Source organism: Belonocnema kinseyi, chromosome 9 (genome assembly GCF_010883055.1).
Source record: "Belonocnema kinseyi isolate 2016_QV_RU_SX_M_011 chromosome 9, B_treatae_v1, whole genome shotgun sequence".
In the NCBI taxonomy this organism is placed as follows: Eukaryota; Metazoa; Arthropoda; class Insecta; order Hymenoptera; family Cynipidae; genus Belonocnema; species Belonocnema kinseyi.
Window position 1 is genome coordinate 49856032 of NC_046665.1, and position 18088 is coordinate 49874119.

Consider the following 18088-nt stretch of genomic DNA (forward strand, 5'->3'; position numbering starts at 1 on the left):
TTAGGATATTTAAATTTTTTTCCATAATTAAATTTTCGTCGCGTCATTATTTTCAAATATTAAAAGATCATTAACAATTAAAACGGTCTCTTTTATCAAACATTTTTACAATTATTTAGAAATAAATGTGAGAAAACTCAATGTTTTTTGTTTATAATAATTAAATTTACACGCTTCAAAAATTGTGGATTTTGTAAGTATTTTTCGCCAAAAATTAAAATTTTTATTTAAACACCTTTACAATTCAAATAAGTTTCGTAATTCTCATAAAAAATTTAATTTTCAATAGTTGACTATTAAAGAAAATTGAATTTCGAATCATCAACTCGAGCCTTGCGCTTGTTGATGTATTTATCTCGTGTTTCGCGCTTGCTTGTACATTTATCGCGCGCTACGCGCTCAGTCTCTATATTTTCCGACATTCTTGGGCAAACATTTTAAAATTTAGACTCAATACATCCAACAGTGTAATTTGGTAATCAAGGATTCTCTTTTATTAAAAGAGCTTAGCTCGAGAGTTTGAGCGCACCTACGGCACGCGACTGATGGCAATCGCAATCCGCCCTTAGTCTTTGCATTTCTTCCGCATTCGGGCACAGACCTTTTAAAATCAAAGATCAACGGAGCGACAACTGTAATTTTGTGATTAAGAACTCTCTTTTGTTAAGGTTCTTTCGGCTTTAACGAACAAATTCTCAACACGTATCTCGTACTTCCTACTCGATTCTGTCCAAAACATCAACTTTTCTACATTATACACAACACTTTTATATCAAATATAATCCATTTTTTATGTAACTCTGCCTGGGATTGCTTATTCATACATTGCAAAATAAAGCACAAATTGAATTTATCATGATTATTTTAATATTTGTTTCGTATTTTGCCTTAAATTGTATTCTAAGCTGCGCTGAAACATGTATCATTTTAATAAATTTATATCATTACGATTCATAATATGCATAAAAATTGAATCATACTAACACTTATTTCCTTGTTTTTATATATTTAAAAAATTTTTAATCTTGTTTTTACAATTAAAGAAAAACTATTGTGCATCTGCATATGGTCTAATACAGGAACCTATATAAGTTCCTATATAGGATCCTTTGTCCTCTTTCGTCTTTTCTGTCCTTTTTCCAAAAATTTAATGTTTTTGTTTTTAATCTTATTTTTTTACGATTGCAAGAAAATCTACACGTCCTATCGAAAAATGATTAATAATAAATTTATAAATCTTTTTAGGCGAACAACTTTTGTCTGTTAATTTTAGTTCATACCTTGTGTCGTTTTTACAAAAAAATAATATTTTTATTTTAGATGTTATTTCTTACGACTAAACAAAAACTACGTGTCCTATAAAAAATTATAGCTCTTTTTTGGATAAACAAGTTTTATCTCATTATTTTTCGTAGCTTGTGTCAATAGTCAAAAAATTTTTTATTATTTTATTTTAAATGTTGTTCTTGACGACTAAAAACAAAAAGTACCCGTCCTATCGAAAAGTGATTCATTACAAATGTGTTGGTCTTTCCAGGGAGCGCAATTTTAGCTCAGTCTTTTTTTTTGTATCTTGCATAATTTAAAAAAATTGAATTTTTGGATTTTTCATTATTTTCGGTACGATCAAATTTGGAATTTTCAACTTTTCGACCAAATTGAAAAGATTGTTGTGATAATCTTGTAGACCTTTCAAAAATCAACGTTTTTCTTTACATTACTTTTTTCATATCATGCGTTGTTTGTCTTAAAATGTTCATTTTAGTTTGTTTTTTTGGGTTTTGAAAATGCTCTAACTCTGAAAATTTTCTTTTTATAGAAAAAAAGTCATAAGGATAAATTGTTTGAGTTTTCGAATACTATGAATAACCGTAGATAGTATTTAGAAATCTTGAAAAAATGTGGTTTTAGAAATTTTGAAAATGCGCTCACTTTTCGAATTTTGATCTAAAATAGCTGATTTGCGAACTTGTTCTTTCTTTTTAGGCCTCACAAAAATGTGCTAAAGCAGAATCCAATCTGATTAATCTTTCGACAGTTATTGTGCCTACAGTATACAGACAGATAGACAGACGAACAGCCAGACAGACGGACATACAGACAGAGAAACATTTTCGTAAAAATCGTTTTTCCTGACTTAGTGGGTCTCAAAACGTGGAGATTTGATAGAAACCGACCAAGTAAAATTTTACATAAAACCAATACCCTCTTATTAGGATGAGAATGTAAAAATGAAAATAGAACCAAATTGAAAATAGAATTTTCAACAAATGGAGATTAAAGAAAAGTGAAAAGTGAATTTTTAATAGTTCAAATTTAACTGTTGCAAAATAAAAAAAATTTCACTTTCAAGTGTTGAAAATTAAATAAAAATGTAAATGGAAATTTTTAAAGTTGAAAATTAAACAAAATTGACAATTAAAGAAAATTAAAAATGGGGTTTTCAATAGTTAAAAACTAAAGAAAGTTAAAAATTGAATTTGTAATTGTTGCGAATAAGGGAAAATCAAAATTAAATTTTTACTAGATCAAAGTTAAAGAAAATTGAATTTTCAACAGTTGAGTATGGAAGAAATTGAAAATTGAACTTTTAACCGTTTGCAATTTACCCTTTGAAAAATTAATTGTTGCAAAATAAAGAAAATTGAAAAAGGGATTTTCAACAGTTGACAACTAATGAAAATTATAAACTGACTTTTATATAATTAAACCTAAAAGAAAATTGAATTTTTACTTTTTAAAATATAAAAAATTGAAAACGGAATAAAATTGAAAATAGAGTTTTCTGCATTTGAACATTGAAGAAAAATGATGATTGAATTTTCAATAGCTTACAATTTAACAGTTGCAAAATAAAGAAAGTTGAAAATTCCATCTTCAACTGTTAAAAATTAAGTGAAATTCAAAATGAAATGTTTAAAAGTTGAAAATTAAAAAAATTAAAAGTTGAATTTTCAACAGTTTTTAATTCAACATTTGAAAATTTAACTGTTGCAAAATGAAGAAAATTGAAAATTCAATTTTCAACATACGTGGATTATATTTAAAGAGCAATTATTAATTAGTATTGCTAATTATTAAACTATATGTTAAGTTCAAACTCGATTCACCTAATATTAACGATTCTGAATAAAATTTACAAAAATGTCTTTTTCTTATGGGAAATGCCTTTTCATGGGGCTTGCGGAATCTCTAAATATAATGTATTTTTATTTTTTTGTGGATTCAACAAAATATGGGGGCGATATTCATGCAAATTCGAAACAAAAACCACTGCATTTTTGGATAATCCTAGAGTAGATACTATAAAACAAAAACATTTTGTCTTAATATTAATTTTATATACTATTTGAAAATTGTCATGGGTCAATAAGAAAATGGCGCGCCTGTTGCGTTTGCTTCTTTTCTACTGATTTTCCAAATAAGTCCACGTTTTTCGAAACCCGAATCTTAATAATTTCCTTTGAAAATGATTTCCAAAAACAAATGTATTAACTTAGGAACGTTTGTTTCAGCCAGATCAGTGGTTCCCCTGCAGACAGTCCGAAAGTGGTTCGAAAAGTTTCTGAAACGATTGTTCCACTGGATATTCAGGAAACGATCCTCGATTCTTCAACAGAAAGGCGAAGAACCACCACTTTAATGGAAGCAATGAAAAAATTCTCAAGAACAAAGTTATCAACACCTCGTCTCGATCAAATGCGGAAACCATTTCTTGCTCTCACTAAATCATCAAAAGTGAACATCGAGCCTTGGCCAAGTGCCACAAACCTTGTACATCTTCCAGATCGTCAAAAGGCAGATGCACATTTCAAAAAATCTGAAAGGGATTCAACTGTCAGAAGAGCAGCATCTTTTAACATACCAGTCATAGATATTCGACGAGCATCTGATGTTCTAGGAGATGAAGTTGACGATGATAATGATGATGATGATGATGATGATGATGGTGCTGGTGATGATTTATCACTTCAGCAAGGAATCATCAATTCTGCTTTTTCTCAAGAAAGAATTTCTGATTCGGCACCATCTGGAAGAGTTTGCAATTGTAATTATGTTCATTCTCGGGATGTGCATTCCGATCTGTGTCCATTTAAGTGTCGCCATGAAAAAATTTGTCAACTTTTGGAAAGTGAAATTCCATCTGGCGTGACATATCCTGATTTTCCTAGGAGAAGACTTCATAGTTATCCTAAATTATCAACTCATGGAAAGAAATCTTCGGAAAGTGGAAGATGGAAAAAAGGAGTTCGTTGGAAACCGAGTGGAAATAAAAGTGAGGGGAAAAAGAACTCTAGAAGAAGAACTGTAGATAGTGTCCCTTCTGTAGAAAAGCTTGTCGCTGTATCAAAAGATACATTGAATTTGAGTAATTCGGATAATAATTTAGCTTCATCTGGTTTTAAAAATAGTGGTTGTGCTCCTCGGAGAGAGGAAAGCAATGGTGAGGAATCGCCTAGTGAGCAACAATCTAATACCAAGTTGTAGATTTTTAATAAATTTAGGGTTTTGTAGCCCCGACCAGAAACCCTGATAGTTTCGGTCGAGGGTCCGTTCGCCGCAAAAGGGTAAGTAGGAAAGGGGAGGGGTGAAGGGGTGGCGTGGAGTGTAGGAAGCAGAAGTAATGGGTGATCTTAGTGATGAGAAGCATGAGGAGGGAAAGGGGATAAAGGAAGAGTACACTGAGGAGGGGAAATAGGAGTTCGAAGAGGAACTTGGGATTAGAAACTATGGAGAGGTAATAAAGTACATTAGGGGGTGAAAGAAGTAGAAGAAGAGAGGAAAGCATGGGAATGGGAAGAAGGAATACAGAGGATCAGGAATGGAAAATGGTCAATAAGGGGGATAGACGAAGTAGCGAAAGTATAAAGCAGAAGAATAGTAGTAAAGAGGCGGGTTCTGTATGAGAAACAGGCAACAGGTGGAGAGAGGAAGTAGGTGAGGGGATGATAAAATACGATAGGATTGAATATATCGGATAGAGGAGGATAGGAGAGTTAAACTGTGAAAGGTTGGTGGGGAATATAGAAAAGGTTAGTGATGGCTGGGTTTAGTGATAAGAAGTATGATCAGGGAAGGCAGATAAATGAAGAGTACAGTGAGGAGGGGAAATAGTAGTACGAAGGGGAAGTTGGGATGAGGAAGTATTAAGAGAAAGTTAAGTATATAATGGGATGAGATAAGAAAAAGAGAGGGAAGTGTGCGGATAGAAAGGGGGAGTAGGGAGGATTAGGAGTGAATAATGATGAATGTGGGGTGGAGAAGAAGATGAGGTAGTATGAAGAAGGGGAATAGAAGTATAGAAGAGGGTACTGTAGGAGAAATAGGCGACAGGTGAAGAGAAGAAGTAGGTGAGGGGATGATAAAATAATATAGAATTGGATAAATCGGATAGGATAGGGTAGGATAGGGGAGTAAAGAAGTATGGAGAGGGAATTAAGTATATTAGGGGATGAGAGAATTAGGAAAGGGAAGTGTGATGGTGGAAAGGAGGCATGCAGGGGATTAGAAATGAAAAATTATGATTGCGGGGAATAGAAGAAGTGGCGGGACTATAGAGAAGGGGAATAGTAGCAAGGAGGAGGATAGTGTAGAAGAAATAGAAAATAGGTGGAGAGGGAAAGTAGGTGAGAGGATGGTAAAACAAGATAGAATTGGATATATCGGATAGGGGTAGATAGAAGGACAGAATAGCGCTTTTTTGTAAGCGCATGACAAGCGTCTACTGAAATAATTTTTGAGAACAACTTTTCTTTTATTATTTCAGATGAGCAGGGTGGCGGAAAACTTCCATTTTCAAAATTCCTCAATTTTTCCCGAACTTTTTTTCACTTGCCCTAACCATTCATATTTAAAGAGCAAAATTGTTATTTTATAATATTTTAAAAATAGAATCAAACATTTTTACATTTATTATCCTCAGAGCTGCCACAGCCTAATTTACTTGAAAAAGTGAACAAGTGCACAAAGAATTGAAAAGAATTTAAGTCAATTCAAATGAATTGGAAAAAATTGGATTATTAGTCAAATTCTACTGGATTTAGAGGGATTCAAGAGAAATGAGAAGAATTCAAAGAAATCCATAGAAATTCAACTTAGTCAATTGAAAGCAACTTAAAAGTTTGTAAAAATCCATATAATTCAGTAAGTTTGTAATTAACTTAGAAAAGCTGAAGGGGATTCAAAAGAATTCTATGAGATGCCTATACTTCAAGATAAATAAAACGAAAATAAATTTAAAAAATGTAAAAGAATTCAGAGTGAGTTCCAAATAAGTTCAAATGAATTGGAAAAAATAATTGAAATTCTCTTCAAATCTTTGAAACTCTACAAACTTACTTACTTTTTGTGAATAAATTCTTTAAAATCCATTTAAAAATTATGAAATTGTATGAAATTCTATGAAATCTGATGAGACTTGCTGAAGTCCTGAAAAATTTAATAAAATACCTTGAAAGTTTTTGAAATCCCTTAAAATAATTGAAATCCTCGGAAATCTTATAAAATTCCTTTGACATCTCTGCTTGACATTTATCAAATATCTTGAAAATGCCTTGGTATGTTTAAAAATATCCTAAAATATTTGAAATGATTGAAATCATTCAAAAATGCCTTAAAATTGATTACTTGTTTTAAAGCAATTAAACACCTAATCAATTACTGAAGGCGATTAAAGATTCCGTGGAATCGTTTAAAATTCCTTGAAACATTTCAAATATAGTGAAATCCTTTAAGACTTTTTACTACTTAAGAATATTTAAAAATATCCTCAGATATTTTAAACCCTTTAAGACCCTATTAAATTATTTATAAATAAATAAAATTATTGAAATATTTAAATCTGAGATAAAATACTTATTCTTTGAAATTTTGTGGATTCTTTTGAAATTCCCTAAATTTCTCAAAAGCTAATAAAAAGTTCCTTAAAATTTTTAAAAATACTCTAAAATATTTAGAATATTTTTAAATCTTTTAAAATCCTTTGAAACTTTTTAAAGCTTTTCCAAATTCCTTCAAATCTTTTTAAATTTCCTAAAATATTTAAAATTCTGTAAAATCTAAATTTTTGTTTTTAATAGTTTGACATCCCTCGACAATTTTTAAAATTGTTGAAAACTCCTGCAATTTTTTTGAAATCCCTTGAATTTGTTTACAGCTACTCAAAATTACTTCTAATTTCCGAAAATGTAATTTAAGAGAAAAATTGACAAAAAAATGACTATGTGACAGCTCTGATCTTTCTTGATAGTTACTTAAAGGGCTTCTCTTGTAGAAATTCCCTGACTTTTCCCTGATTGTCAAGTTTTTCCTGAGCGACTGCCAACCTTATATAATACTAAAATTATTTTTTGTTTTATATATATAAAGATTCAGAAAAATTTTTTTAGAATTACTAAAGAATGATTAAAGGCTAAATAAAATGCAGATTAATGATTTTAATTTAATAATTGACAGAAAATTGGCCTAATGTATTATGTTTCTTTTTTTAATATGACAATTAGATAACACGTTAGTATTGGGTTCAGTTAATTTCAAAAATTGAAATTGAAAAATAATAATTTGAAGAATGTATATAAAATTGTAATAGGTATTAAATAATATGTACCTAAATTCTCTCCATATGAAAAATTTCCTATCCAATATGTTCTCGAATATGTAAGTCAATTTTATATACTTATCATACTTTAATTGTTTAAAACAATATTTTCTCTAAATTTGCGGACCAAAACAGGAATAAGAAAGCGTATTTCCCCCCTGAAAACTATGAATTCAAAAATAGGTATTTAAATGAGATGTATGTATCTGCCATTTAACTATGTCTTCCGATTATATACTTATTATACAATTTCTATTATTTAAAAAACAAGAGAATCATTGGTATTTGACCTATGATTAAAAAAAATTAAAAATCAAAGGATTCGCCCCCTGTAGTTTGAAAATAATAGGAAATAGTATGACTTACCTTATAGCTAAAATATGGGAAATATTTAATTGCCATTTTACCCTCGAGAAATTTTAAAATTAGTTTAGATTTAAAAAAATGTTAATTTGAATATTATTTGTAAATAATATTATAGACAATTTAAACAATATAATTTTTATTTACTTTATCTATTTTAATCTGTTATAAATATAGTTTCATCCTGCATTTAGATATCAAAGAAAATGGTATGATTGCAAATAGACATTTTTTCTTTTCAGTTTCCTTTTTTTTCTAGAATATAAAATTTATTATCTACAATCATATGTATTTATCTTATGTATAATATATGTCATCAATTTTACTCATTATATATTAGGATTGAAATATCTTTTAGTTTAATTGGGTACATACATTTTTCTCCATATAATGTAAATTGATGTAAGATTTCTCGCAAATGTAAATATATACCTGTAAATATTGTAAATAAATAACTAATAATAAGTTTTAAAATTACATTGGTCCTTTCAAACTTTTGTAAAATACCCTAGAATTTTTAAAATGACTTGGAATCTTTTAAAATTTTCTAAACTATTTCCAATGCTTTAAAATCTGGAAAAACCCTAAAATTAATTTTTTTAAATGTTTAAAATTCCTTTAAATAAAAAAAATCTTAAAACATTTCAAATCTTTTGAAATATTTTGAAATCCCTTGAAACTTGTCGAAACACTTGAACATTCTTTAGAAACTTTTTAAATTTCCTGAAATATTTCAAATTCGTTGAAATATTTTAAAATCCCACGATTTTTGTAATGCTGGTGAAAATTCCTTGAAATTAAAAAAAACTAGCTTCACATTTTTCAAATCCTTTAAAACCCTATTAAATTACAAAAATCAATTAAAAATTTCTAGGGAATGTTTTTAAAATCGCTATATTTTAGAGCTGCTAAAAATTCCTTGGAATATAAAAAAATTCCTAAATTATTTCAAATGCGTTGAAATATTTTGAAATTCCTAGAAACTTTTATAAGCTCTTGAAAATGCCTTAAAAAATGTTAAATAACAAAATATTTCAAACCCTTCGAAACCTTGTTAAAATACAAAAATCAATTGTAAGTACCTTGGAATGTTTATAAATTCTTTCAAATCCTTTTAAATGCCCTAAAATATTTTAAATCCTTTAAAATCTTTTAGGATCTCTTGAGATTTTTTATAGCTGTTTAAAACTTCTCAGAATTTCTGAAAATTCCCTGAGACATTTAAAATGCTTTAAAACCCTTTGGAATATTTTAAAGCTGTTAACAATTTATTGAATTTGTTTAAAGTACTCTGATATGTTTCGAATCTTTTGAAATTCTATTAAATTATAAAAAACAATTTCATATTATTTGGAATATTTTCAAATTTCTTAAAATAATTCAAATCCTTAAAGATCCTTTATAATTGCTTGAAATTATTTAAATCTATTAAAAATATCTTGAAATTTTTTAAATTCTCTATAATGTTTCAAATTTCTTGGAATTTTTTTTAATTTTCTAAAATATTTAAAATAAATCGAAGCTTTTCTAAATCCCTTGGAACTTTTTAAAGCGATTTGAATTTCCATTGGAAAATTTTTAAATATCCTGAAATATTTCAAATACTTCGATCCCCATTAAAATACTTAAATCAATTGAAAATGCCTTGGAACGTTTTTAAATTCCCTAAGAAATCAAAAATCCTTTGCAATCTTTTCGAATATCTAGAAACTTTTTAAAGCTCTTGAAAATGCCTTGAACTTTTTTTTTAAATACGATATCTTAGAATATTTCAAATTCTTCAAAAAGTATTCAATTCCTTAAATTAATTAAAAATTACTTGGAATCTTTTCCAATTCCCTAGTATATTTAAAATCCTCTAAAATTTTTTGAAATCCCTTCTAACTTTTTAAAGCTCTTACATTTTTTCTGAATTAGTAAAAATACCTTAAAACCTTAATAATTCTTTGAAATCCCTTAGAATTCTTTTAGTCGTTTGAAAATACCTTGAAATCTTTTTAAATTTCCTAAAATATTTTATGTCCTTTAGAGTTCTTTGAAATTTCCTTAAGCTGTTGAAGATTCTTTGGAATTTAAAAAAATTCTCTAAAGAATTTGAAATCTTTTGAAATCTTTTGAAATGCCTGGAAACTAATTCGAAAATTCTTTTGAATTGTTAAAAATACTCTAAAACATTTCAAATCCAAGAACATACCTTTAAATTTTGATTAATCTAATAAAAATACTTTGGACAATTTTTAAATTCCCTAAAATGTTTCAACTTCCTTGGAATCTTCTAAAATTTCCTAAAATAATTCAAATCGTTCGAAAACCCATTACATTATTTAAATGAATTGAAAATACCTTGAAATATTTTTAAGTTTTCTAAAAAATTGTAAATCCTTTGATATTTTTTAAAATCCCGTAAAAATTTTTAAAGCTCTTGAAGGCATTTAATTGTTTTCTTTAAGATTATAAAATATTTCTATAATTCTTTAAAACCCCACTGAATTACTGAAATCAATTGAAAATTCCTTGAAATAATTTTTAATCACCTAAAATATATAAAATCTTTTAAAATCTTTTCATATTCCCTGAAATAATTTATATGTTTTAAAATATTTAGAAATCCCTCGAAATTTCTTGAAGCTGTTGACATTTTTAAAAACTCCCTAAAATATATCAAATGCTTAAAATTATTTTTAAGTCCCTTGAAATTTCCTTCAAAATTCTTTGGAATTTTTAAAAACACTTTAAAACCTTTAAAACTCTTTTAAATCCCTTGAATTATTGAAATCTATTGGAAATTCCTTGGCTTTTTTTAAACACCCCAAAATCTTAATAATTCTCTCAAATATTTCGCAGAACCTCGAAATATTTGAAAATTTTTAAAATTCTATGTAATCCCTGAATTATTGCAAATAAATTCTCTGAAATCCAATCTAAAATCTAAGGAATGCATTCAACATTTCAAAATTTCGCGCGCAAAGCGAGAGTAGCGCCGCCAGCAAAATGGCCGCGGAAAGTTAGGTCAGTTTCATGGTTCGTCTCGTTCTGGATCAACTCTTTGTCTATCTTTCTCCTATTTTCTTTAAAAGACAATTGTTGTAATATTAGAAAATGCAGAATTGCTGTTAAGATCCAAATTTAAGGAAATATCTCAATATGAGAACTGAGTGTTGACTTTGTGATGAGTTCTGAAAGGAATAAAAAATAGTGGTTCTTCAAATGACTCAATCGCCCTGGCTTTGTTTACGTCGCCTTGAAATCTGTATTTATTATTAGATTTACATATTTTTGATTAAAAAACATGAATATCGTGTGTGTTATATGCAGAGAATTATTGCTGCCATCCGAAGATATTTTTAATACACCGTGTGGTCACATTTTTCACTTCCCGTGTCTGACTCGATGGCTGGAAAGGTATAAACAATATTATGTTTTATTAGTTAAATGTTTTAGAATAAGAATACGTAGCTTGAATTTTTAAATAATTTATCGAAATTTTGAAAATTTTGTGAAAAAACGTCAGTTTGTTGTCAGTATTCTAAAATTATGAGTTCAATGACTACTACGCATTAGCCTACTTCCTTTATTTGCTAGTTTTCTATTGAATTAATTTTTTACTAGAAAGTAATTGCACGCGCGATTATTTTTTTTATTTTTTGCATCACGGAATTTTTAAATAAAATTTATATTCATACAAAACTTTCGTATTTCATATTATCTAATGCCTAACATAATAGAAAAGACACAAATCAAGAATTTTTTAATAATTGATGAAAATTGATAACTTTAGAAATTAAGATTGTTATATATATAAATATATATATATATATATTTGTAATTATTTTTATTAGTACAGATTAGTTTTATTAGTTTGAAGGGGTTTTAAAGCGCTTGAAATATTTTAAGATGATGAATATTCTAGGCTTTCGGAAAACATAGAACGACTTTACAGAACCTTTAAGGTTGTAAGAAACTTTAAAAGGTTTTACGTTATGTTATCAGATTTCTTCTGGTAAATATTTTTAATTTTTTGAAATCCCCTGCAATGTTTTTAAATTGCTAACATATTTTTAATTCTTTGAATCTTTATTACATTTTTCATTGAATTTTTAGCTTCCTTTGAATCTTTTACAATTGACTAAAACATTTCAAATCCTTTGTAATCTTTTGCAATCCCTTGACATTTTTTAAAGCTTTTAACAAATTCCTTGGAATTTAAAAAACTGCTCTAAAATATTTAAAATCGTTTGAAATCATTTCAAATCCCTTGATATTTGTTAAAGTTATTAAAAATATCGTGCAATTTTTGAAAATACCTTAAAACCTTTTAAATTCTTTGAAATATCATCAAATGTTTAAACCTCTTGACTACTTTGAAATTTAAAAATACCAAAAAAATTTCAAACACTCATACAATTTTTAAAATCTCGAAAATGACTTGGAATCTTTCAAAATAATTCAAATGGTTGAAATCAGTTTAAAATATCTTGCTATATTTATAAATTCTGTAAAATATTCCAAATCTTTCGAGTATTCTAAAATTTTTCAAAGCTGTTGTAAATGCCTCCTAATTTTTTAAGTATCCTGAAATTTCGTTGCAAATATATCTTTTTTTTCGGTTGAAAATTTGTCTCATTTGCTTGAAAGTTCAACTCTTTATTTTTGTTAAAAATTTAAGTACGTATTTTATTGAAATTGTATTTTTCTACCTGAATATTGAACTTTTTTATCGAAAATTTATCCTATTTTATCGAAAATTAATCCTTTTTCAGCTGAAAATTTGTTGTTTTTTTTTGGTAGAAAATTAATCTTTTGAGTTAGATTAAAACTTGATCTGCTTGATTGAAAATTTAACTATTTCGTTCAGAGTTTATTTTATTTGGTTGAAAATTAATTTTTTTTACTGAAAAGATTCGTCATTTAATTTGGGTTTTTTAAATAAAGGTAATTAATCTTTTAGAAAACTGAAATATTTGGTGGAAGACTTGACTGTTTTCTTGAAAATTAATATTTGCGACGTAAACAATTGAACCATTTTTTAGAAAATTCGTGGTTTTAAAATGCTTAATCTTTTGAAAATTAATTTCTTCACTGAAAATTCAACTATTCTATTTTTGTTTAAAAATTCGTTTGTTTCGCAATTCAACTGTTTCGTGGGAAATATATTTTATTTGGTTGAAAATTGGTATTTTTTGTATGAATTCGAATGTTTTAAATTTAAAATAAAAACATTTTTGAATTGAAATATCAACTATTAATATTTTTTGTGGCGAATTCATCGTTTTTGGTTGAAATTCAACTACTCGATACAAAATTGAACTTCTTTGTTAAAAAGCAACTTTTTCCTTTAAAGATTCATCATTTTAGTTAATAAATCGTCTTTTTTGGAGGAAAATGTATCTTCTTGGTAGAAAACTGATATATTTGGTTAAAAATTTATATTTTCGAGTTAAAGAATTAATCCGTTTCGTAGAAAAATCGTTGTTTTAAAAAATATATTTTCTCTTGACAATTATTATTTTTTCACTGAAAATGTATCTATTCTATTTCTGGTTAAGAATTCATTTTCTTGGTTAAAAATAGAACTATTTAGTTGGAAATTTATTTTATTTCGTTGAAATTTTGTCTTTTTTGGATGAATTATGATTCAGATTTAAAATAAAAACTTTTTTTTGCAAAAAACCCGTATAGTTGGTTAAAAATTCATATTTTCGAGTTAAAAAATTAAACTGTTTTGTAGAAAATTCTTCTTTTTTTTTGAAGATATTTAATTTTGCTGTTTAAAAAAAACAGTGGGTTTGAAAATTCATATTACTTGGTTGAGGATTCATTAAATTTAAATCAAATTTTGGTTTAAAGCATCTGCTATTTTTAAAAATCTCCTTGAATTTTCTCACGAATCTTGGGAAAATTATATTTATATAAGTTTTTAAATTAAATTTTTCCGAAAAACAAACTTAAGCTACTAGAGAGATCGAATGAAGAATCCTTTTTCAGAAATACACGCATTATTTTACCAGTTGATAAGTATTCAAATTTTCCAAAAAATCTTTATAATCATAAAAAAAATTAACAGAAATTCTGAACGTCTTTTCAGACCATTTTTAATTCATAGCTCCATCTAGTCTGAAAAAATGTTAAGAATTTCTGTTTTTTTTTTAATGTTAATACAGATTCCTTGAAAAAATGTTATAACTTTAAAACCTAATAAGCAAATAAAACTAAATAATAAATAATTTTTCGAAATTGTTATTTTCTATTAGAAATTATTTTTTCCCTTAAATGGACAAACTTTTCGCATACGGGTTTTCTATCGAAAGGGCGAAATATGTTGTTTTTTAGATGAAATTAGGCCATACGTATGTTTCTGACTTACAAACAGAATTTTTTCTAAAAATGTCTGTGTATTTGAATGTTGTGCTTCATTTTTCAAAAACCCTATTTTTTTATCTTTAAACCTCTGTAAATTTCGGGCTACTTGAGATATTATTTTCTGTTTGATTCTAATAGCGTTCAACGTCTTCTTGTAAGTTTTATGCTTACTAAATAACTTTTGTCGCCAGGAGAATTCTTTTTTATTACAAACAATTATATGTATGAAAAAATGTTAAGATAAATGTTTGCATGTCTAAAAAATGTCTCCTGTTTTTTTGCGATGTTTTTCATAGTACACGAAAAAAATTGATAAACTACATTTTTCAGAAATTTTAAATTCTCCCGGCCTCAAAAATGTTTTAGCCCACATGGTGCTGCTAAGATGCCTTTCTTTTACTAGTAAAAACTTTTTTAAAAAAATATTGAGAAAAGTAAAAAAGGTCGGATTTTACCAAAATTATACTTTTTCATGTTTTCAAAATTCGAAGAAAATAAAAAAGATAAGCTTAAAAACCCAACCTTTTTTATGTTTTTAAATATTTTTTCAAGTTTCTACTATAAAAGAAAGAATTTCCCCCCCTAAAAATGTAGTTTATAATTTTTTTCGTGAAATATAAAAAATATCGCAAAATACGAGACGTTTTTCATAGAGCTTTTTTTAGACGTAAACACTTTTATCTTAACATTTTTTCGTATCTATCATTATTTCCAAGAAAAAGTAGAAAATTCTTTTGTAGCAAAAAAGAATTTTTTTGACTACAAAAACTATTTAGCTACCATCAAACTTACAAGATATCTTTATTCTCAAAGTACATGTTCAAAAAAATGTTAAAGGTGGGGTTTTTTTTTTAAATCTATTTTTAATGTTTTCAGAAAAACCGCTGCCAATTTGTTAATTTTAAAGAAAAAAAATTCGGGTTTGCAAATCGGAAAAATACGTATCGCCTAATCCCCTCTAAAAAAACAACAAATTTCGCCCTCGAGAGGTTCTGCGATTGTAAGTAAATGATGATTTGAGATGGATTTGGTCTAAATGAGTTTTATCATCGAAATTGACTATTTGCAGATTTAATTTAAAGAAAATAATATTTAGAATACACGTTTCATTCTCAGATCAAAATCGTGTCCGCAATGTCGGGAGAAAGTATCCGCGGCAAAAATCCACAGGATCTACTTCAACTTTTCGAACAACGAGGGTATAGAAGAAGACAGCACGACATTACAAAGCAGAGTCGAAAGTTTGGAATTCAAGCTTCTCCTAAAAGAAAAGGACCTAAGTCACTACGTCTCGAAAGCAGAGACTTTGGACAAACAAGTTCGCGGTCTTCGAAAAGAGGTAATGAAATTGGAGAATGAAAAAGAATCATTCAACACTACTATTTACGCACTACAAGAACAAGCGAAGTACCTGAAGGAACAAAGCGTCTCAGCAGAATCAAAAGTCAAGGAATTGGAAAAATTGAGAAAGAAGATAGAACTATACCACAAGTATGTTGTTATTTTTTTTTTTTTTTACTATAAACTACTTTTTTTCTTAATTACAGGGCTTGGGCTCACTTCAGAGATAAAAAATACTGTCATTAGTTTCATAAAAGGGTGGCCATTGGCCGGGAATTTACTTCTGTTCGTAGGAAAATTCACGTTTTTTCATTATTTTAATAATTAAAGTCAATTTTAAAAAGTTACTTCTACTCAGCTACTTTTTATGAATACAAAAGGAAGACAGGGTGGCCGCTGGAACGGGAAAACCCGGGAAATGACAGTGCATTTTTTTTACCGGGAATTTTACAAATTTGTAGAAGAAAAATCTGTCCACGTTCGATTTCAACAGTTTTTAAATAATTAGTTAAATTGTTCTGTTTTTCAATTATGTTATTATTTAGCTTACAATGCTTAATTCAAAAATTTTTTACATTAAAAATTTTTCATTAAAATTTTCTATTTTTAAGCTTACATTTTTAATGTAAAGAATTTTTAAATATTTTCTTAAAGACTCGAACGAATAAAAAAATAAAAGCCTTTGATGTTGAAAATTTTGAATAAAAAACATTTTTATTTAAAAAATAAATTTTTTGTAATTTATCTGTACTTTAAGTAATAAAAAGTAAACAAAAACGATTTGATAAAACGATTTTAAATCAGTTCAAAATTTAAGAATTTTGAGATTTTAAATTTAAAACTTAAACGGTTTCAATTTGAAAGTCTTAGCCATTAAACAATATATTCTTAATTAAAGGATTTTATTAAATTTTAAATATTGTTTCAGTCTAAAATATTCCATTTTTAACACATTAAATTTGAAAATTTTAATTAAAAAAAAAAAACAAAGATTAATTATTGAATATTTAGCAATATTTGAATTTTTATTTAAGACAAGTAAATTGAAACCAAATATTTGAAAGTAAAGAATCTTTGACAGAATTTTTTGACATAGGAAACCTGAAATCGTTAAAATTTCGAAAAATGCTTAATTTGTAAGAGAAATTTTTAAATTTTGATTTTAAATTACAAATGAACATTTGTAGAACAAATTTGAGTAATTTTAAGAGATTTCTAGGAGTTTTAAAAAGATTAAAAATGATCATGAGAATTTTAGAATGTTTTCTTAAAATCTTCTAGAATCTTTTTTGAACATTTTGTTTAAGTCTTCGAAAAACTTTTTAAATAATCTCTTAAAATAATTTTTCAAAATGAAAAATAATTTTTAATTTTCTTACGAATCTTAAGAAAATGTTTTTTATTATTTTGAAACCTTTTACAATTCTTGAAAAGAATTAAATTTTTTTGTTTAAAATTTGCGAAATTCTACATTTTGTTTTATATTCGGCTATCATTTCAAGTTTTACATTTAGTTTGAATATTTTCAAACCTTCTACATATCTCTTAAAATTACTCAAATTTCACCTACAAATAATAAATGTTCAATTGTTATTTATACATAAAAATGGTAAAGAAATGTTCTAAAATGTACAGGATTTTCTGAAAATTGTAGAAAAAATTTAATTAATTTTGACAGATATTTAGAAGCCCTGAACAAATTTCCAAAATAATTTTAAATTTAAAACAACTTCTAGATTTCTCAAGATTTTAAAATAAAATTTAAAAATTTTCCAAGGAAGTTTAAACTATTTAAATAGAAAATAATTGAATTCCTAATTTAAGATTTGTTCAGTTAAAAATTTTGCAATTTTTCAATATTTAATGTTTCTAGCTTAAAATTCCTTAAAATTATATAATTTTGAACATTCTAAAGTTCATTGATTGAGTTTTTAGTTAAGAGCATTGCAAATAATAACGTGAATGTATACATTTTTATATTGAAAAATGTTAGTACCTTTAATTTTATACGTGTAAATTATTGAGCATTTGAATACAACATTTTTTAATTAAAAACTTAAATTTAAATTTGAAATGTTCAAAATTTAACAGTTCCACTTTGAGTGCTTTCATTTGCAGCTCAGTTTTTGTTACCTCAAGTGGGAAATTTTTTAGCTTTAGAGTTCCATTTATAAATTTCACTGACCGTGAAAAATGTTTGCAAACCGGGTAAAAAACGGAAAATGACCGGGAATTTATTTCGTCGATTAAAACGGCCACCCTGCGAAGAACAAAGTTTCCAGTAACAACAAAAGCAGCTGTAATTAGTAATTCAAAAAAATCATGAAAACATGTAATTTAATATTAGGAAAATTGAATAGAAAGATTTTTTTAACAATTGTAATTGTTTCAAATTTCAAACATTGATTGATAATATTACTTGACTAA

At 26.9% G+C, this 18088-nt stretch overlaps 2 protein-coding genes across 3 annotated transcripts in view; both read left to right on the forward strand.

Annotated features, from left to right (window-relative positions):
- Positions 1 to 6365, forward strand: part of LOC117180332 (bestrophin-4-like) — a 59502-nt gene extending 53137 nt beyond the window's left edge. The window contains exons 9-10 of one of the 2 annotated variants that reach the window (XM_033372774.1): positions 3516 to 4276; positions 5768 to 6365. In XM_033372774.1, the coding sequence (XP_033228665.1) occupies positions 3516 to 4276; positions 5768 to 5841 (835 nt within the window). In that variant the 3' untranslated portion in view covers positions 5842 to 6365. Of the gene's footprint in view, positions 1 to 3515 lie in introns of both variants that reach the window. The other variant, XM_033372773.1, reaches the window with a different exon arrangement.
- Positions 6366 to 10967: 4602 nt separating this feature from the next.
- LOC117180124 (E3 ubiquitin-protein ligase TRAIP-like) overlaps positions 10968 to 18088 on the forward strand; it is a 45400-nt gene continuing 38279 nt past the window's right edge. The window contains exons 1-2 of the mRNA XM_033372468.1: positions 10968 to 11362; positions 15437 to 15811. Coding sequence (XP_033228359.1) covers positions 11250 to 11362; positions 15437 to 15811 — 488 coding nt within the window. The 5' untranslated portion in view covers positions 10968 to 11249. The remainder of the gene's footprint in view (positions 11363 to 15436; positions 15812 to 18088) is intronic.